Below are 21,598 nucleotides of genomic sequence, written 5' to 3' on the forward strand. Positions count from 1 at the left end.
CTCCATTTCTCTCGGTGGGGGTCTGCCCGGGTTTCCCGGTTTTGGACCTCAGAAGCCCGTGTCAGACATGGCCTCACATGACCGGGGACAGCTCCCCTTCAAGGGGGGTAAAAAACATCACAGTTACACCTGGAGGGACCCAAAGGATGTTAGGTTTTTCTTCTTTTTTTTTTTATACTGCTATGTGTGAAGGTCTGGGGATGTATGAGTCTCCTCTTTTCCCTCGTGCTCATGATGAAGACGGGGGAGGAAGGAGTGTCCCCACCACGCCTTTACAAGTGGCTGCACCAGGTGAGACACACTCGGTACATTTATGAAAGTTCAACCAAGCGGAAACCTCCTCGGGGCATGTGAGTGCCGTCACAGTAGGCGAACAGAGACTGTAGGCTTCATTCAGCCCTTCTCAGCTCCATCCATGTTCCCCTTGTTCAATTTTGGATTAGCCGGGAGTTAGGCAACCACAGGCACTGAAAAGGAAGTTCAAAGACAGGCCGGAGCGGCCCACTTAGAGCTCCCTTTTGGCTCTTTTGATACCTATATGTTTTAGACTGCATATTATTTTCATAAACGGACATTTTAACCCCCCCGGGTTCAAGAATGTGTGTGGGGGTGGGGTGGGTGGAAGTGTATCAATGAGCTCAAACCCATGTTAGCCAATCAGAATCATGAAAATAGCAACAAATCTCTTCCTCTCTCTCCTCTTCCTCACTTCGTCAGCTGCCTAAACCTCCGGTTGTCTCAGTTTACAAGCAAACGAAGATTTCAAACATCTCCACTCTGGCCAGAATTTTTAGAAAGACTCGTCTTCAGAGGCAAATTCTCCATTTGCGTGTAAACTAAGGGCACAAACGAAGGGAAATGTCTCCGTTTGTCAAAATAACCATGTACGTGTAAACAGGGCCTTATACAGTCTGAGTTTGACATGTATCACTATTCACTATGAATGCTACATCATGGCTCTCTGTCTGTGTTAGTGACGGTCTTCACAGAGTCTCTACCCTCAGACAGTGGTGACAACATGGCATCCCAGTCAGTTCCCATGGTAACCACCTCCACCGGGATGGCTTCTGCTGCAGATGATGGAGATGAAGTCTTCATGGAGCAGGAAGGAGAGGGGTGAGCAGCTTTAAATAAATCAAAGGGATTAACAAGAAGATGTCTTTCAGATAGTCACTGGTCCTGCTGAAGCTGATTGGAAGATTGGAAGTTGTGAAAGTACATTCTAATACAAGATGTATTTGTGGTTTAAAAAAAAAAAAAAAAAGGTTTTGTACGATGGCTGCTCAAAATGTTGTTTTTTTATGGTCATCATAATATCAACTGAAAAGGCTGCAACATATGGCACAAGACACTCTGTGATGTTTTGTGTTAGTTGCAATAAAAAACTGCACTTTAAAATGTAACCCATTCATTTTTTCTATTTTAGTGGTTCCAATTTATATTCAATTAAATTTTTTGTTCCATGAAAGAATGTTGGAAATGATTCCTTTCATTTGTTTTAAATTCAACGAGTAATTAAAAACAATGTAACCAGCAGAAAGGCATAAGTAAGAAACACGTTAATATCTGGTTATTTATCCCAAGTAATAGCGATAGTCAACGTTATTGCATATTTTCCTCATAACGTGCAGCCCTATTATGTACGTTTAATTGTAATCAGAATGTGCCAGACAATTATGGTACGTTTTTTTTTTTTCTTTTTTGTGGTGCCGTATTTGTGTTTTGAGGACATTATTTGTGTTTCCCAGTCCTGGTATTGAATCCTCTTTGGAGAGCCAGACAGACATGGAGTCAACAGGACAGCAGGGCGATGATTCATCACTGCCTTCTACCAGCCAAGACCCTGGTAAAGTGTTCTGTGTATGATCATAATTAAAAGCCTAATTGCATTATTTTTATAATGAACTCCAACAAACATTTCCAGGCATGTAAATAAAACTTGTTGGGCCATGTTGCCCTTTTAGCTTCCATGTCAGCACAACCTTTCACTTGTTTTAGTTGGCATGGACTTGATGTTTGAAATGATTTGGCCTGCAGAAAGTATACTGTATCTTGAACGAAGTTCTCATCCCACAAATTAATTTTAATGACTATGACAAGTTGTTGCAATAACACTGTTTTGGGGATTTAGGACTTCTACATCAAATGTTATATATCCAATATTTATTTCATATATTGGTAAAAACATTGAAACCAGAGAGGGATGCCTCTACTGTTAAATATTTTCATATGGAGAAAGAAGTTTCAGCAGCTTTCTGATATGCTCAAACAATCCTGCTGAATTCCTCGGCGTAGAACTACCACCTGTCATATTTGTGTTTAGCTGAACGTCTTTGTCCTCTGTGATATGAATCAGAATACTGTACTGATCCCTTCAGAGAAATTATTTGTAGTTGCTTACAGTCAAACTTAAGGCAAAAATAAGAGTAAGGACAGAAAGAAAGTAGTCAGTAAGTGTATAAAATAACATAGCTTTTAATTTCTTGCACTTTATCTAAGTAAAGTAAGATTAGGTAAACTACTTTGAGTAGTTTCCTGTGTTCTTATGTATAGCATAACCTGATGTGATAATATTGGCTTCACTGTTGATCTCTGGCTTTATTCATAGACACCAGCAGTGGTACTCAGCGGCGCACAGTGAGCAGTCTGATCAGCAGCCTGTCAGGCAGAGGAACCAGAGGAGGGAGAGTCGAGGCCAGGACCTTACTCACCCGCAGAGGTGAGAAACTAAAACAGTCCTGGAGGACTTTCGGTGTGTCAGTAAAGATCTTTTAGGGCTCTTAATACAGGCTTTATGATCACTCATATTGTACATTTACAGAATAAACTCCAGTCACTCAAAAGGGTTATGATGAAGCTGTTTATTGAAGTGCAATAAGCAGAGAGCAGCTACATGGGAACACAACTGATGGGGATGATAATCTGGAACAGTGATCATGTAGGTCATTAATTCTGAACGTCTTTCTTCTCACATTTGTACTTGTACAGGTACGTTCTCTCGTGGAAGGGGAGGAGCCATGGGCAGAGGGGGCATCGCCTAATGAAGATGTCAGTAGTAGTAACTCAGTCATTTCATCCAATAATGAAATGGAAAGACCATGCTTATTTACAGGATTATTTTTTAGGACATCCAGTATTCTCAAATCTTCTGTCCTATCAAAATTCCATTAATCACACTATAACATAAGAGACATGACAGCTCTGAATGTGTGGGATCCTTTTGATTTGTACGGTCACATTGTTTGTGAAATCCAGAGTTTTTAGTTTTCTGTTGTAATTTCTTTTTCAAATGTATTCATGAGAGCATTGTCAGTTTGTTAGTTTCTTTATTTTGCTTTGTCTTTGTACTGTTAATGCGCTTCTGGTAATAAAGTTGAATAATATGTAGCAGCGAGATGTGGTTTTTTTTATAATCAGTGTGTTATTCCACTGAGAGTGGACTGAGAGGCCATTGCCAATCAGCGATGAATTATCACACTTAAGATGGCTGCCATAGAGATTGCATTCTCTGGTTTTAGCTTCTTAAATGTGAGGGTTTGGAGCTTTTCTTTGTTTTATATTTGTATACTCTAGGTTTTAGATTTGGCTATTTTATTGACTAAAACATATATATTTTACAGAGATTAATTGTTTGACTGAGTAATCACTAATAAGATAATTGATAGTTACGTCCCTAAACATAATCAATGACACTTTATATGTGGACAAAACAACGGGTCATTTTCAGAATTCCTAAAAGAATAAATTCTACCCATCACACAACCATTGGAAATGAAACCTTTGGAAGGTTTTAGGTTTTATAGATGGGTGGGGCTGTCAAAATTTGTGATGGTATGTAGTTGGGAGGGAAAAAAACTATGGAAAATTAAAATCGAGACAGGTTACTATTTGCTCCATATATATATTTACTAAGTAAAACCTGTGCTGATATAGAAAATACCAGAACACAGCTTCTGTCTGCTTGTCAGGATGTTCCTAAGGGCAGCGCAGCCAAACTCTGATGGAGTTGGCTGGGAGGGGAGGGTTAGCATTTTGAGCGGCCATGTTGGCAGAGTTGGTTGCCACAGCGGCAGGGCTAAAGATGAGGAGGGGTGCAAGGGCTGCAAGGGCTGCAGATGGGTCAGGTTTGACCAGCACTGGCAGGTCACGTGAAATCTGGACCCTGAAGAAGAGCGCTGCAGAGAAGACAGAAGAGTGTAACAGCTCAGACACATTTAACCAGAGTAATCAAGCCACATACACAAGTCAGCAGCCTCCGAAGTGTGAAAGCCTCAGAAACATGAGAATTCGACATGGTAAACTACAATACTTTTATCTCAGTCAGTGACACAGAGTTACAGCCTACAATCATATTGCTTTCTAACAAGAATGAACAGAATGGGGATAGGATGGTTCTTACGTCCAGAGAAGACGTAGTGCTCGTATGGATAATTCCCCTGAGGACTGGGCATGGACAGAGCAGCGGTGACCGGGCTGGGGAATCCCTTCAGAGACACTTTGATGTTGATCTCTCCACTCAGACGAACTTGTGAAAGTGAGAAGTTAAAACAACAGAATTTAAAGTACATTCAAGCACATGCTCGCTTTGGTAGAATTTGATTCATATAATATAACCCAATAAATGTATGGTTTTATCCAATTTCAATACATATTGCAAAATAACTGTTTAGGTAATTATGGTAATAGTCCATATAAGTAGTTGGTTAGCGGTGAGAACGTTGCTGCTATGATGGGTTAACTTTTGACAAATTAATGTCACTATGCTGCAACTTTTGTCAGAATTTTCTTTTAACCAATTCCCTGGGGGTTTGTAGGAATAGTCCAACATTTTGGGGATAATATGTTTTTAAGGGTACTGACCAGCCTGGCGAGCGAAACGTCTTGGTGTCTTGCTGCAGGACGGAGTGCTGCCTGGTGGGAAGGTGTACCTCTGCATGATGCCTCCTAATAGACAAAACATGGAAAGCTACCGCTGATTATGTCTATAAAGTCATATAGCATTAAAACACTGTATGTCCATGTATCTGCAAGCTTGTTCTGTTCATTTATATCTCTAGAGCAAGATGACAGAGGTCCTTATTTACCCTACACATACTGGGAGCTGACCAATACAACACACAACCACACTAACCCTCATGTGATTTAGCAACTTGAAATAAAAATCTTGTACCAGGTAAAGTGTGCTTTATGCAAGACGGTGAATCCCTCCCAGCTCTAGATTGAACCGCTGTCTCTCTGTTCACCAGTTAATGTGTGTCTTAATATTCCTCACCATTCTTGAAGAAGTATACAGTCTCGGGGCTGCTCCTGGTGGCTGGTACTGCCAGTGCAGCACTGATACTTCCTGTCAGACCGGGAAACTCAGAGGCCAGAGGTTTGGGGTAGCCCGGCTCCATCACCATGTTACTATCTAGACGCCAGTACTGGTCTCCCTAGTGCGGCGGATGAAAAGGGCAGATGGAGACGAAGAGGATAACTATTTACTGATTTTCTGAAGTGATCTTGTGTTGCTGAAGACATATAGTGATTTCCTTTTGTTGAGTTCATGTTGTCACATTACTGTAGCACATCTTGGCATCAACATATCTTATTCTGTATACTCAAACATAGATAGACTTCTTTTGATGGAAACCATAGAGTTCAATTATGTCAATGATAGAGAAGGATGTCCAATAGATTTCCCTGTTAGTGGTGCTATAATAAGTGTAAGTTTAAAGCAACAGTAGACAGCAAAAAGTAAACATGTTCTGGAAGAAATCCCAAATAGTTTGAACCTGAATATGATATATTATTAATAGTGGTTGTACTGGTGGTGTCAGTAGTAACACAGCAGCAGAGGTAGAGGTAAGACAGTGGTTGTAGCTGTGCTGACAGCAGTAGTAATACTGGGTTGTGTGTATCTGTACCTTGATGATGTAGGTGTTTCTGTGGCAGTTGCAGCGTGTGAAGACAGTATCAATGGGAGAGGAGACACCCAGAGTGTCTGTGATACTCTGCGGAGGACCAACTAAGCGACTGACAGGGTCCACTGACCAGAGCAGCTCACCTGAAACACACACACACACACACACACACACACACACACAGATACAGCTTACACAGGACACATGGAGACTTCACAGAATCACAGTATCATACACAGATCATACTAAGATCATACACATACAAAATACGTAAACACTTTTTTTACATTATTTGCTTAGATATGTATTTGTTAACGGAAAATCCTCACACACTGTAATATATTGTCGCTACCAGGTGAAATCCTTGTATGTCCAAAACCATTGTTTTTCAATAAAAAGGAAAAAAGCTCATTTGTGTCTAAGACACATTCAGACGAAATTGTCTGGTTCATGTTTAAATATTTGTAAAACCCACAGACAGGCAGCTGTACAGGGTGACCAATAGCACTGAATTATGGGGAAAAAAACTAAAATTATGAAATATGGAGATATGAGGTTTCTGCCCGACAGCAAAGATATGTAAAAACAATAAATTCCATTTTATCCACAAGGTCCACCTACGTGACAGTTTGCAGCAACGCACACTAACACTGACCTTTAAATATCAGTATGGTCCCGTTGCTGAGAGCTGTCAGTCCATTAATGGGAGAATCACTGCATAGGTCGACATCAGCAAGGACTCCTATACACACACACACACACACACACACATTTTTAGCATTTTCAGTATTTGTTAATTAGACAAACAAACAAAAACAGAGACATGTGTTAAGAAAGGATCCTTCTGATCCGTTCAAAACACAAAAGAGACTGAAGTTAGGCAAAATACAACACACACACACACACACACACACACACACACACACACACACACACACAGACACACACACACACCACACACACACACCATCTTGTCCTACCTGTTCCTAGTCCCTCGGCACCTCCTTCCACCACAGAGAGACCCAAAGCCTGGGCTACGTCCTGCAGGGTGCTGGGTCTGGAGCCTGCTGGGCCACTGAGATCTGGGAACAAAACAAAACATTTATTAGATTATGTGGTCAAATGTAAAAAAATCAAATTAACACTTCTGTTTAACATTTCTAGGATTCTAGAAGTTCTTTTCAAACAAAAGGGTTGCAAAAATTTCCAAACAAATTGTAGTCAATGTTTTTTACAATTATTCAAATTTCATCAAAATCATATTTAACCATTTTAATATTCAAAATGAAATGTATAAATGACATAATCTCTGTATAATTAACCTGGACTTGGCCCAGATGGAGTCCCTCCCCCAGGGGACAGCACCAGGTGGACATTCACTTTACCATCAACAGCTCCAGGACCACTGGGTCCGACAGGAGCACCGCTGCCCAGGGACGGAGCACTGTAGCTGGGCAGAGAGTGGCCAGCTGGCCAGTCTGGAACGCCGCTATGAGAAGAAGGGATGGACACTGGCAGCAGACCGACAGAGACGTCACTCACACCTGGGAGAGAAAAAAGGTAAAGGAAGACAATGACTTTTGTTTTTATGTAATAAAGCAAAACAAAATTATCTTTTGAGAAAAAATGAAATTCTAAACCATGTCGTTGTGGATTGGTTGGTACAACAGGAGGGGCGGGGCCAGAGGACCTGTCAGTCAGTGGTTTGCGGCCTGCACCTGGACATTTTAGGATAGGTTAGCTGTTTCCTCCTATTTCCTGTCTTTATGCTAAGCTATGCTAACAGTAATCCATACTTCTTCATTAGCATGCAGTTGTAGTAGTAAAAGCTGTATATGTTTGTGTATTTATTAAATGCTGTTTGGACACAGTAAATGTTTTTTTCTCATTTTGAATAAACAAGCCCAGCATTTGAACAACATCTACCTGTGTACCATTCCTCGCTTTCGCTGTTAGACGTCCACCTCCTCTCTGATTTCTGCTTTCCTGAGGAGAAGAAACTAATAATGAACAAAAGAAATAAAGCAGTAGACTGTGAGGACACACCTGTTATCCATCATCGTATTCAAAAAGAATCTCAAGCTTAAAAACATATTGAAATTGTCTCTCAGTACTTGCATTTGTGCATTTTAAAATATTTTGTTCACTTCCCTGGATTTGTGGGTCCCTCCTTTTTTCCTTGTGCCATTACTGACCCATTTGGGAAACCGATTGCTTAACTCATTAAATACATATTTAAAAAAAAGTTCATTCTGTCAATACAAATTAATTTTCCATCTTCATCTCACTGATTATAAATATCGCCAACATACATGAGTAATAATGACCCTAATTGGGTTAGAATACTATTGTTGCTTTATATAATGGACAGTAGATATGCCAAATGAAAGCAAATTTCAGTGAAAAAGCTACTGGCAATGAAAGGGAAAACTCCTTTAGTTAGTTTGGTACGATGGTTGCTAACCTGAAGATGCAGCCCTCACAGGCTGTATGTGTGAAACTGACACTCTGGCATCTGTGGACAGAGAAACAAGGTGAGAAACAGCACTTAAATAAGGATATTTTATCCATTCAATACCCAAGCTTCTTAAAGCTTTATTATGTCTTTAAAGTCCACTATAGTTGTGTATGTGTTGCTAAGTCCCAGTGGGGCACTGTGTATACTGGTGTTGTTAGCTGTGGTTGTGGTTGTTGGCCAGTACCGCAGTGTAGCTGGTAGTCTTGACAACAGGTGTTGTACTGGATGCACCGTGGATCACACTCGCATGTCCGACCACGCCTGAAGGTCTCACCACAGCGCCCCTGACAGGACTGAGCTGAGAACAACAGACGAACCCAACGTCATCAACACAGCAGAGACACAACCCGAGCTTCCTACTGGTCTAAACTGTCAGAAGAGTCCAGAAGAACTCGACACACACTGACCGACATCTATCCTGCTGTGTCACTGATTTTGCTGCTGCAACACCATAATTTCCCATTTGTTTGGGATCAATAAATATCTATCTATCTATCTATCTATCTATCTATCTATCTATCTATCTATCTATCTATCTATCTATCTATGCTGCCAAATGATTGCCTCATAAAGCAAACAGTTGCACATACACAGCCACTTTAGCATTCATTTGGAGTTGGGTGTGTGCCACTTGACAAATTTCATCCAATTTGCTCTCCTTTAAGGTTCATTTTGGTCTCCACCAACAACTGAGAAGAACATCTAGAGCTTACAGCCATTAGACGATCCCAAATGTAGTCAAAGTAAAGACTAAAGAGCTTGATAGAAATCAAAATAACAAGCTAAAAAGGCTAGAATTTATATAGAAATTAAATAAATGAGCTAAAAAAAAGCTAAATGGTTAATAGAAACCAAGTAATGGCTCCAAAGTTTGAAAAAAAAGAAATGCAAAACAAGTGAATTGAAACCAAAAGAATGAGGTAAAAGAGGCTAAAAATAAGTTCCACAGAGCTATAAAATCAGAAGTTCAGTCTCTGTTGAGGGGTCAGCATGACAGTGGGACCACTTTCCCATTTGAGACATCTGATTTGTTCATGCCATATGCTTCAACATTTATTCACTATAAACTAAGAGTGAGACATATTATCTGCCTTCATTGCCTGCATGTCTAATACCTTCTCTTTGGTCGGTCCTTCTTACATACTGTGTGTCTTTCAGGTGTCCTATTACCTTTTGATGCTACCATCTCATCATTTACACAGATGAATCAATGAAATGTGCTGTTATATATCTTAATCTGTTGAGTATCATACCAGTGATGCACACAGCCTGAAAGTCTGGGCAGCACTCGTTATGTTGCAGGCAGCTGAAGTCACAGGTACACTGCTGGCCTCTGGTGAACACCTCGCCACAGCGACCCACACAGCTGCCTGGAGAGAAACAGCATGTATTGGTGAAATTTCGGTAACAGTAATTTTCAATCTTAAGGCATTGCAACCATATTATATTGGAATCATAACTTTAGGAGATCCCAAAGTATTATGAACAGAATAGTAAACAAGAGATGTTACCATAGATTAGTATTGTAGGACATTTCTAAGGCAAAATAGGTGTGTTAACAGATAAAATATAAGCATAGGGCTATTATAACATTTCACATGCACATTCACGTGCATTATAAGACAATTCAAGATATCAAAGTTGCATTAAAATTGATCTGAGTTTGATTGCAAGTCATATATATAAGTGCAGTGTAACACATAAGGTGAAATCACAAGTTCATTAGGAGACATTGTGTACTATAGTAGGTGCATTATCATATCCTATAAGGCATACCAAGGATATTATTAGGTTATTAAATATTTTAGACATTCTAAGGTAGTTACACAATAAGGCCTCAGAAATGATTAAAAGGGTAAATTAAAAAACAACGTGCTGTAGTGTAGATTTAGAAGGATAAATAAATGTGTACCTGGTCCAGCAGCTGCAGTGTAGGTCACAGCAAGGCCAAGCAACAGGAGCCACGGGGATATTTTCATCATCACCATCTTTACCCACTACTCTGCTGAGCTGAATAACAAGTGTGATGTACAAAGAGAGAGACACACTGCCAAAGTAATAGAGAGTGAGAGAATGAGTCTAGAGTCACTTCTTCTTGTCCTTTTATAAATCTGTCCGTCTGTTGTTCTTATAGATGGGACAAAGACCGTGAGACAGGACACTTTTAATTAGCAGCACACACAAACACACACACACTCATACTACACCCACTGACTAATTAAAAACTGCCGGGACGTATTTAAACTTACGACACTGGCAATAAATGAACTCCTACACACAGTAACTTGTTTCAAGACCAGAGATGGAAAGTAACTTATTACAAATAACCCCAGTTACTTTTTACTTTGTGTTTTTGGTTGCACCAAAAACCTGTCTTCTTCAAGCATTTTGATATTTTTATTTTTACAATATCAAATCATTTCTTGGTCAACTAGTCTTTTAAGTTACCATTTAATAAATCAAAAACATTTTAGTACTCACGTACAATATTTTGATGTTGGTTTAACCCGCTTGTGAGGTCTGTGGTTTCACCCACATGTGAATTACTCCTACATGCTGCACATTTTCCCTGCCAACCATCTTAAGGAATGAGGTGTTTGAGCCAGCCAACACTGATGTCATGTGGTTTTGACAATTATTCGGTGGAGTTTCAATTGTTTAGCTCACTCCGTGGGTCGTAAAAAGTGTCTACATGCGGGTGACTTTCACAAGAAGAGGATGAGGGGAAATAGACAGGTCAAATTGGTCAGGCCGTTACTTCACTTTACTTTATTTTGATGTTGACGAACTGTTTACTTTTGGCAATAACCATAAAAAATAAAGACACCAGAGCATTTCAGACATAAAATAAGCTCCAACAATGCATTATGGAGGTGTTAATGTATTTAATGATCCGATCATTGTTAGATTTCAGTATGTAAGCAAAAAATATTATCTTGAAGCTTTTGCATGAAAAAAAAGTCATAGTATAGTAGGGCAAAGAAAGTCTGGAAGAAACTCCACATAAAAAGGACCAGCCCGGACTGGGTTTCGAACCACGAAAAAAGAGATCAAAATGTCACGGCATGGTATGTTGAAAAAAGTCATAGTATAATAGGTCCAACAAAGTCTGGAAGAACATGCTAACTCCACTAAAAAAAAGACCAACCAGACCGCGTTTTGACCACGGCTGATAGCATGCACTTCCTCCTACCTGGTGTAGCTGCAAGCATTGCTAATCACACAGCCATGTCACATAATAAAGTACATTAAAAACAGTCATAGCATAGTATGTAAAAAAAACAAACATTAAGGAGTCAAAGCAGTGGCCAATTAGCTCAGTGGCTGGAGCAGGTGCATAATAATAATGATAAAGACATAGTTTAGTATGTCTAAAGAAATTATAATAAAGACATTGTATAGTATATTGAAAAAGTCATAGTATAGTATGCTGAATAAAGGCATAGTATAGTATTTCAAAAAAGTGATAAAAAAGTAATTGTAGAGTACATCAAAAATAGTCATAGTGTTAGGGTTAGGGTTAGGGTTAGGGTTAGGGGGTTAGGGTTAGGGTTAGGGTTAGGGTTAGGGGGTTAGGGTTAGGGGGTTAGGGTTAGGGTTAGGGTTAGGGTTAGGGGGGTTAGGGTTAGGGGGGTTAGGGTTAGGGTTAGGGGGTTAGGTTAGGGTTAGGGGGTTAGGGTTAGGGTTAGGGTTAGGGGTTAGGGGTTAGGGTAGGGTTAGGGTTAGGTGGGTTAGGGTTAGGGTTAGGGTTAGGGTTAGGGTTAGGGGGTTAGGGTAGGGTTAGGGGTTAGGGTTTGGGTTAGGGTTAGGGGTTAGGGTAGGGTTAGGGGGTTAGTTTTAGGGTTAGGGGGTTAGGGTTAGGGTTAGGGTATAGGGTTAGGGTATAGGGTTATAGTATGTAAAAAGAAATTATAAAGTATAGTATCTCAAAAAAGTCATAGTATAGTACGTCAAAAAAAGTGATTAAAAGTCTTAGTATAGTATGTCAAAGAAAGTCTGGAAGAGCATGCAAACTCCACATAAAAAGGACCAACCCGAGACACAGTATGCACGGCCTATTTGTTGCTGTAGTTGCAAAGTTTTGCAAATTGGTAACCACACAGCCACAAAGCCACCAAAAAAAGTATACTGAAAACTGTCATAGAATATGTCAAAAAAAGCCATAAATTTTTTTTTAAATGTCATAGTATAGTACGTCAAAAAAAATTATAAAAAATGTCATAGTATAGTGTGTTGAAAATAGTGATAAAAAAGTAATTGTAGAGTATATCAAAAAGAGTCATAGTATAGTATGTCAAAAGAAATTATAAAGTATAGTATATTAGAAAGAAAGATATTAAGAAAGAAGCAGAATAATAAAGAACCAAATAACAATATTTGGAATGCTGTGGAACAACATTCCCACAATAAGTCATACTATGGTATGTCGAAAAAAGTTATAGTATAGTATGTTAGAAAAAGTCATAGAATAGTATTTCAAAAAAAGTCATAGTATAGTATGTTGAAAAAGTCATAGTATAGTATGTCGAAAAAGTCATAGTAAAAAAGTGATAAGAAATTCATAGAATGTAATTCTAAATTTCTTTTTTTTAATATATTTTAAAAAACATGGTATAGTACGTCAAAAAAGTGACAAAAAAAATCAGTTTAGTGTGTCCAAAAAAGCCGTTTAGAAGTCATATTATGGTATGTCGAAAAAAAAAATTAAAGACCGGAGTCTGCAGGAACTACTTGGAGGCTGTTTAGTAGCACAGTCTTAACCCCTGAGCCACTGGGACACAGAAGAAACAAAGCCAAAAACACTTATAGTATCCTATGTCGAAAAAAGCCATTAACGAGTCATTGTATACTTATTGAAGAAAGGTTTTAAAAAAGGTATTTTATAGTATATCAAATAAAATGGGATAAAAATATTGTAGTATAGTATGTTGAAAAAAGTCATAGTATAGTATGTTGAAAAAAGTGACAAAAATCTCATTGTATAGTATGTCGACATAAGTCATAGTATGGTATGTTGAAAAAAGGGACAAAAAAGTCATGGTATAGTATGTCAAGGAAAGTATGGAAGAAGATGCAAACTCCACATAAAAAGGACCATTCGGAATAGGTCTTGAACCACCGGTCCCAGTATCCACTGACTACAGGCTGGTGGGGTTGCAAGCATCACTAACCAAACAGCCACCATGCCATGAAGTAAAGCACATTGATGACAGTCATTGCATAGTATGTAGAAAAAAATCCTGAATCTTATCCATAATATTTAAAGTGGATGACACTAACAGATGGTATTTCATTTGAATGAAAAAACAAATATCAGGTTTACTGATTTAACTTTATTTAAAGCCCCTGCTGCATGTGTGGGATTTGAACATTTACAACTTCTGTACCCCCCAAAGGTAGTTTTAAAAAGACACTGTGGCAGAACGTACTGGAAGCTGATAGGCCGCCGCCCCTCTCTCCAACAACTCCAACCCTGAGAGCATGGGCTGAAACCAACACTGAGACTGCATCAGGTTGCACTGGGATTGTTGGATTTTTCCAACTATCATAACCATAAAGTGAAAGATGCTATAATTACATTTCAAATAGGAGAAGGCTGCAGGGTTGACAATGAGGGTTACCCAATGACCCAGGGCAAGTAAAATGCCACGTTGGGCAAGTTCATATAACACACTTGGCCAGTTGGGCATAACAAGTTTCAATACATTTTTATTAATGTTTTTTTTAAGTGCTGCTAAAGTTATTCACATGATTATTGTTTGCATAAAACATGGCTCATTTGCAGTTATTGTAGGTTTAAAAACTCAAAAATACAAATGTTCCAATTCAAACTCCATGAAATGCCAGTGCCCTGCTATGCCATGAACTACTACAAGAACTACTACAAACTACTATTTTTTTTGTGACTATTATTGCCACTCTTCACTTTAACCCCGACCTGTTGTCAGACCCCACCTACCAAGAGCCTGGGTCTGGGTCTGGGTCTGGGTCTGGGTCTGTCTGAGGTTTCTGCCTAAAAGGAAGTTTTTCCTCGCCACTGTCGCACTGTTGCTTGCTCTGGAGGAAACTACTAGACCTGTTGGGTCCTTGTAAATTCTGGAGTGTGGTCTAGACCTACTCTATCTGTAAAGTGTCTCGAGATAACTCTTGTTATGAATTGATACTATAAATAAAATCGAATTAAAAATTGAATTTAAATGAGAGAACCTAAAAATGTATGCAATCAAACAAATTACAGATAGAAACTAATAGTAAAAAAAATTGACTTTGAGTAAAAATTGACTTTGGGCAGGTGAAAAAAAACCTTAATGTTGAACCCTGGGCTGTTTGACGTCTGTCACAAATCAGCTTGTTTACACTTTGTCTTTTAGGCCATCTGCTAGAAAGATAACACAACGCAGCCGACCAACACGTCAACACACCCACTCTGTTCCCATTCACACACCTGGTCTGACTGACTACATGCATCTGGCTCGGCTTGTTTCATACGCTTAATTTCTAGTCAATTATATGTGATGGGCAGCCCTCTAATGAGCCCTCAGGCACGGGTGTGGTCACACTGAAGGATTGTGATTGGTCCCACGGTCAGATTAAAGCAGCTCATAAAACTTTATAAGCACCCCACATTGTGACCATGTACAGACTGTGGGATGTGCGCTGGCGGGAAGTTCAGAGCGCCAAACACATTCACACGTACTTAGTTGGTGTTGAGAAACAGAAGACCAGACAGACATTATGAAACATGTATTTAAAGTCCGTCTGGCAAAGGAAACACAACTGAAAGAAGAATATAGAGATTCACTCAACCTGAGCATGTGATTGTAAGTTTAGTCCTTTAATACATTTAAAGTCAGACAGTTCATTTGAGAAATATGTCTGGTTCTGTCTGTAGCTGCCAGGATGTATGTAGATCTGCATTTATTGTTTATGTAATTTTGCTATTTTCTACATTTGACAGTGGTGATGGCTCCCCGCTGAGGCTGTGGTCTGCTGACCAATGTCTGCTTGCATTGCCTCATGCTCCTGGTATCCTCCCGTCACTGTCCTCACTTGTTCCTACTCATTATTTCAGCGTTAAAGCTGAAGCCAATTTCACAGTTTCAAGTTTATTATCCTAGAGGGTAAAGAATGTTCTCTTGTTGTTTATTCTCAATTTGTGGTCACGTGGACCCAAATTCATGATTTGTGAGATCATTGTGTTGATATGTTTTTCTCAAACATATTCATGAGTCCTACCTTATCTCAAGTGTCCATGAGAGTATTCCTATCTCATTCTTATGTCCAACAGTGATAGCTGGACCAGTTATAAAGCAATGTGGTTTTTTGATAGGCTTGAGGTAAAGTCCTTTTATTCCGGGATTCTTTGGATTAAGATGCATATTATCTTATTTACATCCAGCTAGATTTCACACTATTTTTTTTCTCTCAAAAGTATGTTCATTGGCTCTTGTTTATTTTTTTGAGTGAACATTTTGAACACGAAACATCCCTAAACATCCCCAGTGACAAAACATTTTTGGTTAAAGGAAAAACTTCTAGCATAATGTAAGTATACTAAATAAGTAGGTGGTAGACCTAAAGGTGTAAGTTCTGACCATAGATTGTATATTATTAAATATTTGTTTATTATTTAATATTAACAATCTATGATTTTGACCAGTCATTAATATTGTAACAGTTTTTAGTGTTTTTTTTTTTTTTTTAAATTCAACGTCTAGGACCATAGACTATAGGCTATAAGTGACGCACTGTAGTGCTAACCGCCTGTTCGATCCGGTTCGATCACTGGTCTGGGCAGAGTTCGATCCCCGGTTCGCCTGTCTGTGTGGAGTTCCTGTTCTCTCCGTGTTTACGTGGGTTTCCTCCGGACGTGCTCTGGTTTTTTCACACCATAAAGACATGCATGCTAGGTAACTAGGACTACAGTTGAAATTTACCCGACTGGCACTGGCGCATTTACAGAAATCGTTGATTAATGCGCATTGTCCTCATCAAATAAATCAATCGTAATGAAACTTGGCGTTACATCGGAACTAACGAGTGTTCCTGGATGTTTCCGCCCGACCGTGTCAAAGACGAACCAAACACTTCAGTGCACAGACAGTTAGTGCACGTTGTATTTTGTATCAACACGGCTACCTGTGATGTTTTTGTCACTGGTCCTTTACTCATTACACCTCATGTATGTTCAACGCGGCTAGCGACCGAGACAACAGCTTCACCGGAAGAGCTAAAACTACCGCGAGGCTGAGCTCAGCTGTCAGGTGAGTGAACTGTCAGAGATCAGTGTTTTTGTTCTGAGGACGGAGTCAACGCAGACCCCTTTAAAAAGGATCTGTGGCTTGCCTTTGATACGTTAGTTCTCTCGGCTTTATAGCGGATTTTTCATAGTGCATGAGGCCTAAAAAACACCTCTAATGTGTAAACAGCATGAAGAACAGAAGTGAATCCGATGTGATAGGACAATAAGCCGCCATAGACTTCTACAGAAAAAACATGTTAAAACCATAGACCCTTAATAAATATACAGTCTATGGTAAAAAAAAAAATACCCATACATAAGACATAAAAAATGAAAAGGAATGCAAAAGGACTACAGGTGGAGTAGAGAATAGTGGTATGCAATAGTTCATTCATTAATGAAATCTAAAGACCACTGGAAATCTTTTATATGTTTTCAAATTGGCCTGCATTGTTAGTTTTTGTATTTTCAATATCCGTCTTTTTACATCCACATTTCTAATCTGAAGTATCTAACAAATGTAACGCAAAAATCATTAAAAAAACAACAACAACAGACAAACCTTTAATTTCGATAAGAATACTTGAGGCTGCACCATGTCCTCTTTAGGTAGGAGCTTTAAGGTTCCTGAGATGTGAGAAATTAGGAATATTTTTTTTTAAATTGAATTACTAATTAATAGAATTTTAATGCCTGATCTTTTGTTGCCTACGTAAGAAGACCTTGGGTTCCGCTCTGTGTGTGTCTTTGCAGTCATGCTGCTGGTGGACCCTGGTCTGTACATCGGCACTGCGGCTGACCTCAATGACAGCCAGGCGCTGGCCGATGCCGTTATCACTCACATCCTGTCTGTGGACTCTGTGGACCCCGCCCCCCTGGTTCCTGCAGATGGGAACTTCCGCAGGAAGTGGATCAATGTTCTGGATGAGGTAACCTCTGACCTTCTGAGTCACATGGACGACTGCTTCCTGTTCATTCGCGAGGCTGTGGATGGAGGCAGGGCTGCACTCGTTCACTGGTAAGGATCAGAGGTCAACCCCGTTATTGTCTTTCACTTGTCACGCTAGATGGGTTTCCATCCTGTGTTTTACTGATGCAGGGCTGCAACTAACAGTTATTTTGTCATTGTTGATTATTGTCTCAATCGTTTGGCTCAGAAAATGTCAGAGAATGTCGACCAGTGCGTTCCAAAGCCCAAGATGAAGTCCTCAAATGTCTTGTTTTTTTCCACAACTCGAAGATATTTGGTTTTTAATATTCAAATTAAGAAATTGTAATTGAATCATTTTTACTTTTCTTTTGTAAGAAATGATTCAAATGATTAATCAGAATAGCTGGCGATTAACTTAATAGTAGACAACTACTAGACAACTAATTGATGAATCGATTGAGAACAAATTCTCATTTGCAACGGTGACCCGTCTAATTCCCAGTTACACAATCCTAGCTGGAAGCTGAGCAGTACAACCACAGTCTGATCAAGGGTGGCAACCTCTAGGCCACCAATCTTTGCAACTATAAAATTGATGTGTTGATCATTTAAATATTAGACCAAGACATGTACTTATCATGTGCAGTTACTGTCAACTGGGCCTGCAACTCATAACTAGTTATTTTCATTAACAACCAGTTTCAATATTTTTTTGGTGTGTGTGTCAGCCAAGCAGGTCGGAGTCGCAGCGCCACCATCGTTACTGCTTATCTGATGAAGAGATACCAGCTGGGCTTCACTGAGGCTTACCACAGACTGAAGACTGTCAAACAGGATGTACAGTAAGTGTGTGTGTGTGTGTGTGTGTGCGTGCGTGTGCGTGCACACTGAAGAGTATGTTGTCAGAAAGGACGTTAGTATTAGATGTAGGACTAATGATTGATTGATCGCTGGTGGATGTGTTCCAGGGTCAACCGTGGTTTTGAGGAGCAGTTGAGTCTGTACGAGTCTCTGCAGTGTGAAGTGGACACCTCCAGTCCTCTGTACAAACAGTACAGACTGACCAAGATCACAGAGAAGTACCCTGGTAACCCCCCCACCAAATAGTTTATTTGGATTAAAATAAAAAAACAGGACAGTAGCCAACACTCTTCTTTCATGGATTCATTATTTGTGTATTGATTTTCCAATGTTTTTCTTCTTCTTCTTCTTCTTCTTCTTTGTGTGCGCGTGCGCTCGCAGAGTTGCAGCACATTCCCAGGGAGCTGTTTGCCGCTGACCCCGCCCACTCCAGCTCCTCTGAAGTGTCCTATCGTTGCAGGAAGTGCAGGTGAAAGGTGGAAAAGTTTTTAAAGTGGCTGAAGAAGGAAAGTTTTATAATGATGCTGCATTCATGTCATACGGGAAATGTCAAAGACCTTGAGGCAGCAAGCTTTACTGTCTTTTTTTCTTCTTAATGCTGACAAGGAGAATTGAAAACTTTGCATTTATTTCAGAATAAACTATTTTGTTATCACTATGTTTAAAAAGGAATAATTCAACATTTTAGGAAACACGCATCCTGACCCCAGCTCCGTACTTATCCTCCTCCTCTGCAGACGAGCTCTGTTCCGGGGCTCCAGTATTCTCAGTCACCCAGTAGGAGAAGGAGCACCAGCCTTTGGTCACAAGAAGTCCAGTAAACTCACCAGTAAGAACACAACCACACTGTTCATCTCGCCCAGAGGATTTCAAACTATGAGGCGCCCGCACAAACCTTAGAGCATGATTAAGGCAAAGAATAATGATAGTCCAAAAATCCATAACTCTATTTTTTAACTGTTATGTACAGTGTGAAAATAAAGATCCAAATGGATGCAGCAGAACCAGAGATGTGGGTTGTGTCCGAAATTCCATACTAACATGCTATTCTGTAGGCTAAAACAGTAAGAGATTTGTTTTGTACGTTCAAAATCGTAGTATGAAACCAATAGAACATGAACTGCATACTATTTCTGGTGAAATACCAGAGTTTGAAAACACTGGACACTATGTCAGCCTAAGTATCCCACAATGCAATGCGGTCAAACGGACTGCAAGCAAGACAGCTTTGTAACGTAAAAAATGCTTTAATATACATTTTTATACATAAAGGTTTGTGATTTTGTCACCTGAAACTGTTGGACAAGTCGCTTGTCTTTTTCAGCAAGTTTTTTTTTTTTTTGTCAGGAACATATTGCAAGTAATGATATGAAATATGTTGTTGCCCAGGAGACGTCCAGTGTACTTCTTACTTCATTGAACCAGTGCAGTGGATGGAACAAGCGTTACTTGGAGTTATGGATGGACAGGTGATGCAAACATACACACAGATCAGGACATAGTGTTATTGAAAAAATACTTCCATGGATGTTCCCAGCCTCACTCATACTGATTTTAAGCAAGTTTACTTTTAAAGAATGAGCAAGTAAGTAGCAAGTATGAGCTGATAAGTGAATGAATGTAAGTCATGATCATCTTTCCATCACTGTAAAGGTCTTAAGTACTTTTTTTTTTAACACACAATGATCTCTTTATCGGCACTTATGGTACTTGTCTCCCCTCTCCTCGCGTGTGTAGCTGCTGTGTCCTAAGTGTAGCTCCAAGCTGGGCTCATTCAGCTGGTGTGGTGACCAGTGTTCGTGCGGTCGATGGGTCACTCCTGCCTTCCAGCTGCACCGCAACAGAGTGGACGAGATCCAACAACTCAACATATAACACACACACTCATACATGAATTCCACCCTCTACAGGCAGAAAAAGAGATGGCGGACAGCTCATCAACACGCAGTCAAGAAGAATTGTATGACTGATATTTTTTTTAAATGTAACACTCATCTTGCACCAGTTAATAAAGACATTTTGTACAGTGAGTGACCTGAAGACAAAGAAAAAGATTACTGAAAGATATGGGTGACCGTGTAATTCAAACCGGCTTGTACAGACTCTTACTCCAGTTGATAGTTCATGACACGTTTATAAAAACATTTAAAAAGGCTAGATACAAGGGCTGTTGCAAACTTCAATATTTTAGGTTTTCCAGAAATTGGTGCGGATCACTTATTAAATCAGAATTTTCCAGCTTCATCTGCCTATCCGGATTATTATAAATCAATTCCTTAAGGTGGCTTTAATGAATATTTTTATAATAATGTGACAACAATGACAATGTGAAAGGGGTTGCTCTTAGTGATAAACCTACAGAGAATAATCACCTGAATCTGCAGCTCTCCTCGCCTTTACAGAGCTTTAGAGCAAGTTTCAGCTCATTGTTTTTAATCTTTACTGTTTTGGTTCACTGTCACAAAGGCAAAAAAGCGAATGTGAATGTTGTGTTCATAACTTGTCTCTGCTTCCCCCAAGTGGCCAAACAGTCAGTTATAGCCAGTTTAAAGCTTGGTGACAATCCAGGTCAAGGGTCACAAAAGTGAAATTTTTAGTACAAAGAGGATCCCCTTAACAGATTTTTTATTTTAAATAAAATTATTGATGATTGTTCTGTAATACACACAAGTCATGTAAATAAATGATTAAAACACATTCAAACATACAAATAAAACGATACAGACATGAGTACAAAAGTGTTTCCTGTATGTAATATAACACAGGAGCAATTGCTAAAAAATTCATTGCACATACATTGTGCAAAAAGTTATTGCACATGGAACAAAGGAGTTTTTACTCCTATTCCTCTTGCACAAGCTGATTCTCACTACGTGTGCCTTTAAATGAGATCTGCTCGTCAAGAAGCATGCGGCACCCTCCGGTGCAACCAACAAAGTGCATCCTGTCAGTTGAAGTGACAGATTACTGTTTTCAGTCTTTGGAAATCATCCAAATAAACACTTGTTTAAATGTTATAGCCTGTCAGCTCTGATTACTTCTTGTATAAACACCCGTCTTTGTTTTTGGGAGTGAAAGCAGCTTCAAATTTGGACTGAAGAACTGGATCATCTGAAACAACCGATTCATCCAGAAATAGATTA

At 39.4% G+C, this 21,598-nt stretch overlaps 3 protein-coding genes across 3 annotated transcripts; 2 read left to right on the forward strand and 1 right to left on the reverse strand.

Moving 5' to 3' along the window:
- The first annotated feature begins 86 nt into the window (after window positions 1-86).
- On the forward strand, window positions 87-3,390 carry LOC116699040 (nucleoprotein TPR). The gene is made up of 6 exons (XM_032531414.1): window positions 87-104; window positions 191-291; window positions 975-1,116; window positions 1,749-1,846; window positions 2,609-2,719; window positions 2,989-3,390. The coding sequence occupies exons 2-6, from the start codon at window positions 201-203 to the stop codon at window positions 3,039-3,041; spliced, it is 495 nt and encodes a 164-aa protein (XP_032387305.1). The 5' UTR covers window positions 87-104; window positions 191-200; the 3' UTR covers window positions 3,042-3,390.
- prg4a (proteoglycan 4a) lies at window positions 3,383-10,517 on the reverse strand. Its single transcript, XM_032531400.1, has 14 exons — window positions 10,334-10,517; window positions 9,675-9,791; window positions 8,606-8,719; window positions 8,368-8,418; window positions 7,830-7,889; window positions 7,544-7,621; window positions 7,226-7,447; window positions 6,884-6,985; window positions 6,559-6,645; window positions 5,907-6,046; window positions 5,273-5,432; window positions 4,861-4,944; window positions 4,400-4,525; window positions 3,383-4,175 (listed from the first exon to the last, which is right to left on the reverse strand). The coding sequence occupies exons 1-14, from the start codon at window positions 10,407-10,409 to the stop codon at window positions 3,976-3,978; spliced, it is 1,617 nt and encodes a 538-aa protein (XP_032387291.1). The 5' UTR covers window positions 10,410-10,517; the 3' UTR covers window positions 3,383-3,975.
- Window positions 10,518-16,414: 5,897 nt separating this feature from the next.
- dusp12 (dual specificity phosphatase 12) lies at window positions 16,415-20,588 on the forward strand. The gene is made up of 8 exons (XM_032531403.1): window positions 16,415-16,685; window positions 17,417-17,681; window positions 18,323-18,436; window positions 18,563-18,681; window positions 18,837-18,924; window positions 19,193-19,284; window positions 19,845-19,924; window positions 20,193-20,588. The coding sequence occupies exons 2-8, from the start codon at window positions 17,419-17,421 to the stop codon at window positions 20,328-20,330; spliced, it is 894 nt and encodes a 297-aa protein (XP_032387294.1). The 5' UTR covers window positions 16,415-16,685; window positions 17,417-17,418; the 3' UTR covers window positions 20,331-20,588.
- Window positions 20,589-21,598: the final 1,010 nt, after the last annotated feature.

Source organism: Etheostoma spectabile, chromosome 12 (genome assembly GCF_008692095.1).
Source record: "Etheostoma spectabile isolate EspeVRDwgs_2016 chromosome 12, UIUC_Espe_1.0, whole genome shotgun sequence".
Lineage (NCBI taxonomy): Eukaryota > Metazoa > Chordata > Actinopteri > Perciformes > Percidae > Etheostoma > Etheostoma spectabile.

Coding starts and splice junctions, on each gene's coding strand:
- LOC116699040 (XM_032531414.1), top strand. CDS start 201: ATGTATGAGTCTCCTCTTTTCCCTCGTGCTCATGATGAAGACGGGGGA. Junction 1,117..1,748: donor ATGGAGCAGGAAGGAGAGGG/GTGAGCAGCTTT, acceptor TGTGTTTCCCAG/TCCTGGTATTGAATCCTCTT. Junction 2,720..2,988: donor GACCTTACTCACCCGCAGAG/GTGAGAAACTAA, acceptor GTACTTGTACAG/GTACGTTCTCTCGTGGAAGG.
- prg4a (XM_032531400.1), bottom strand. CDS start 10,409: ATGGTGATGATGAAAATATCCCCGTGGCTCCTGTTGCTTGGCCTTGCT. Junction 5,433..5,906: donor GAAACACCTACATCATCAAG/GTACAGATACAC, acceptor CCGCCGCACTAG/GGAGACCAGTACTGGCGTCT. Junction 4,945..5,272: donor TGTATACTTCTTCAAGAATG/GTGAGGAATATT, acceptor TTTGTCTATTAG/GAGGCATCATGCAGAGGTAC.
- dusp12 (XM_032531403.1), top strand. CDS start 17,419: ATGCTGCTGGTGGACCCTGGTCTGTACATCGGCACTGCGGCTGACCTC. Junction 18,682..18,836: donor GATCACAGAGAAGTACCCTG/GTAACCCCCCCA, acceptor GTGCGCTCGCAG/AGTTGCAGCACATTCCCAGG. Junction 19,285..19,844: donor GAAGTCCAGTAAACTCACCA/GTAAGAACACAA, acceptor GTTGTTGCCCAG/GAGACGTCCAGTGTACTTCT.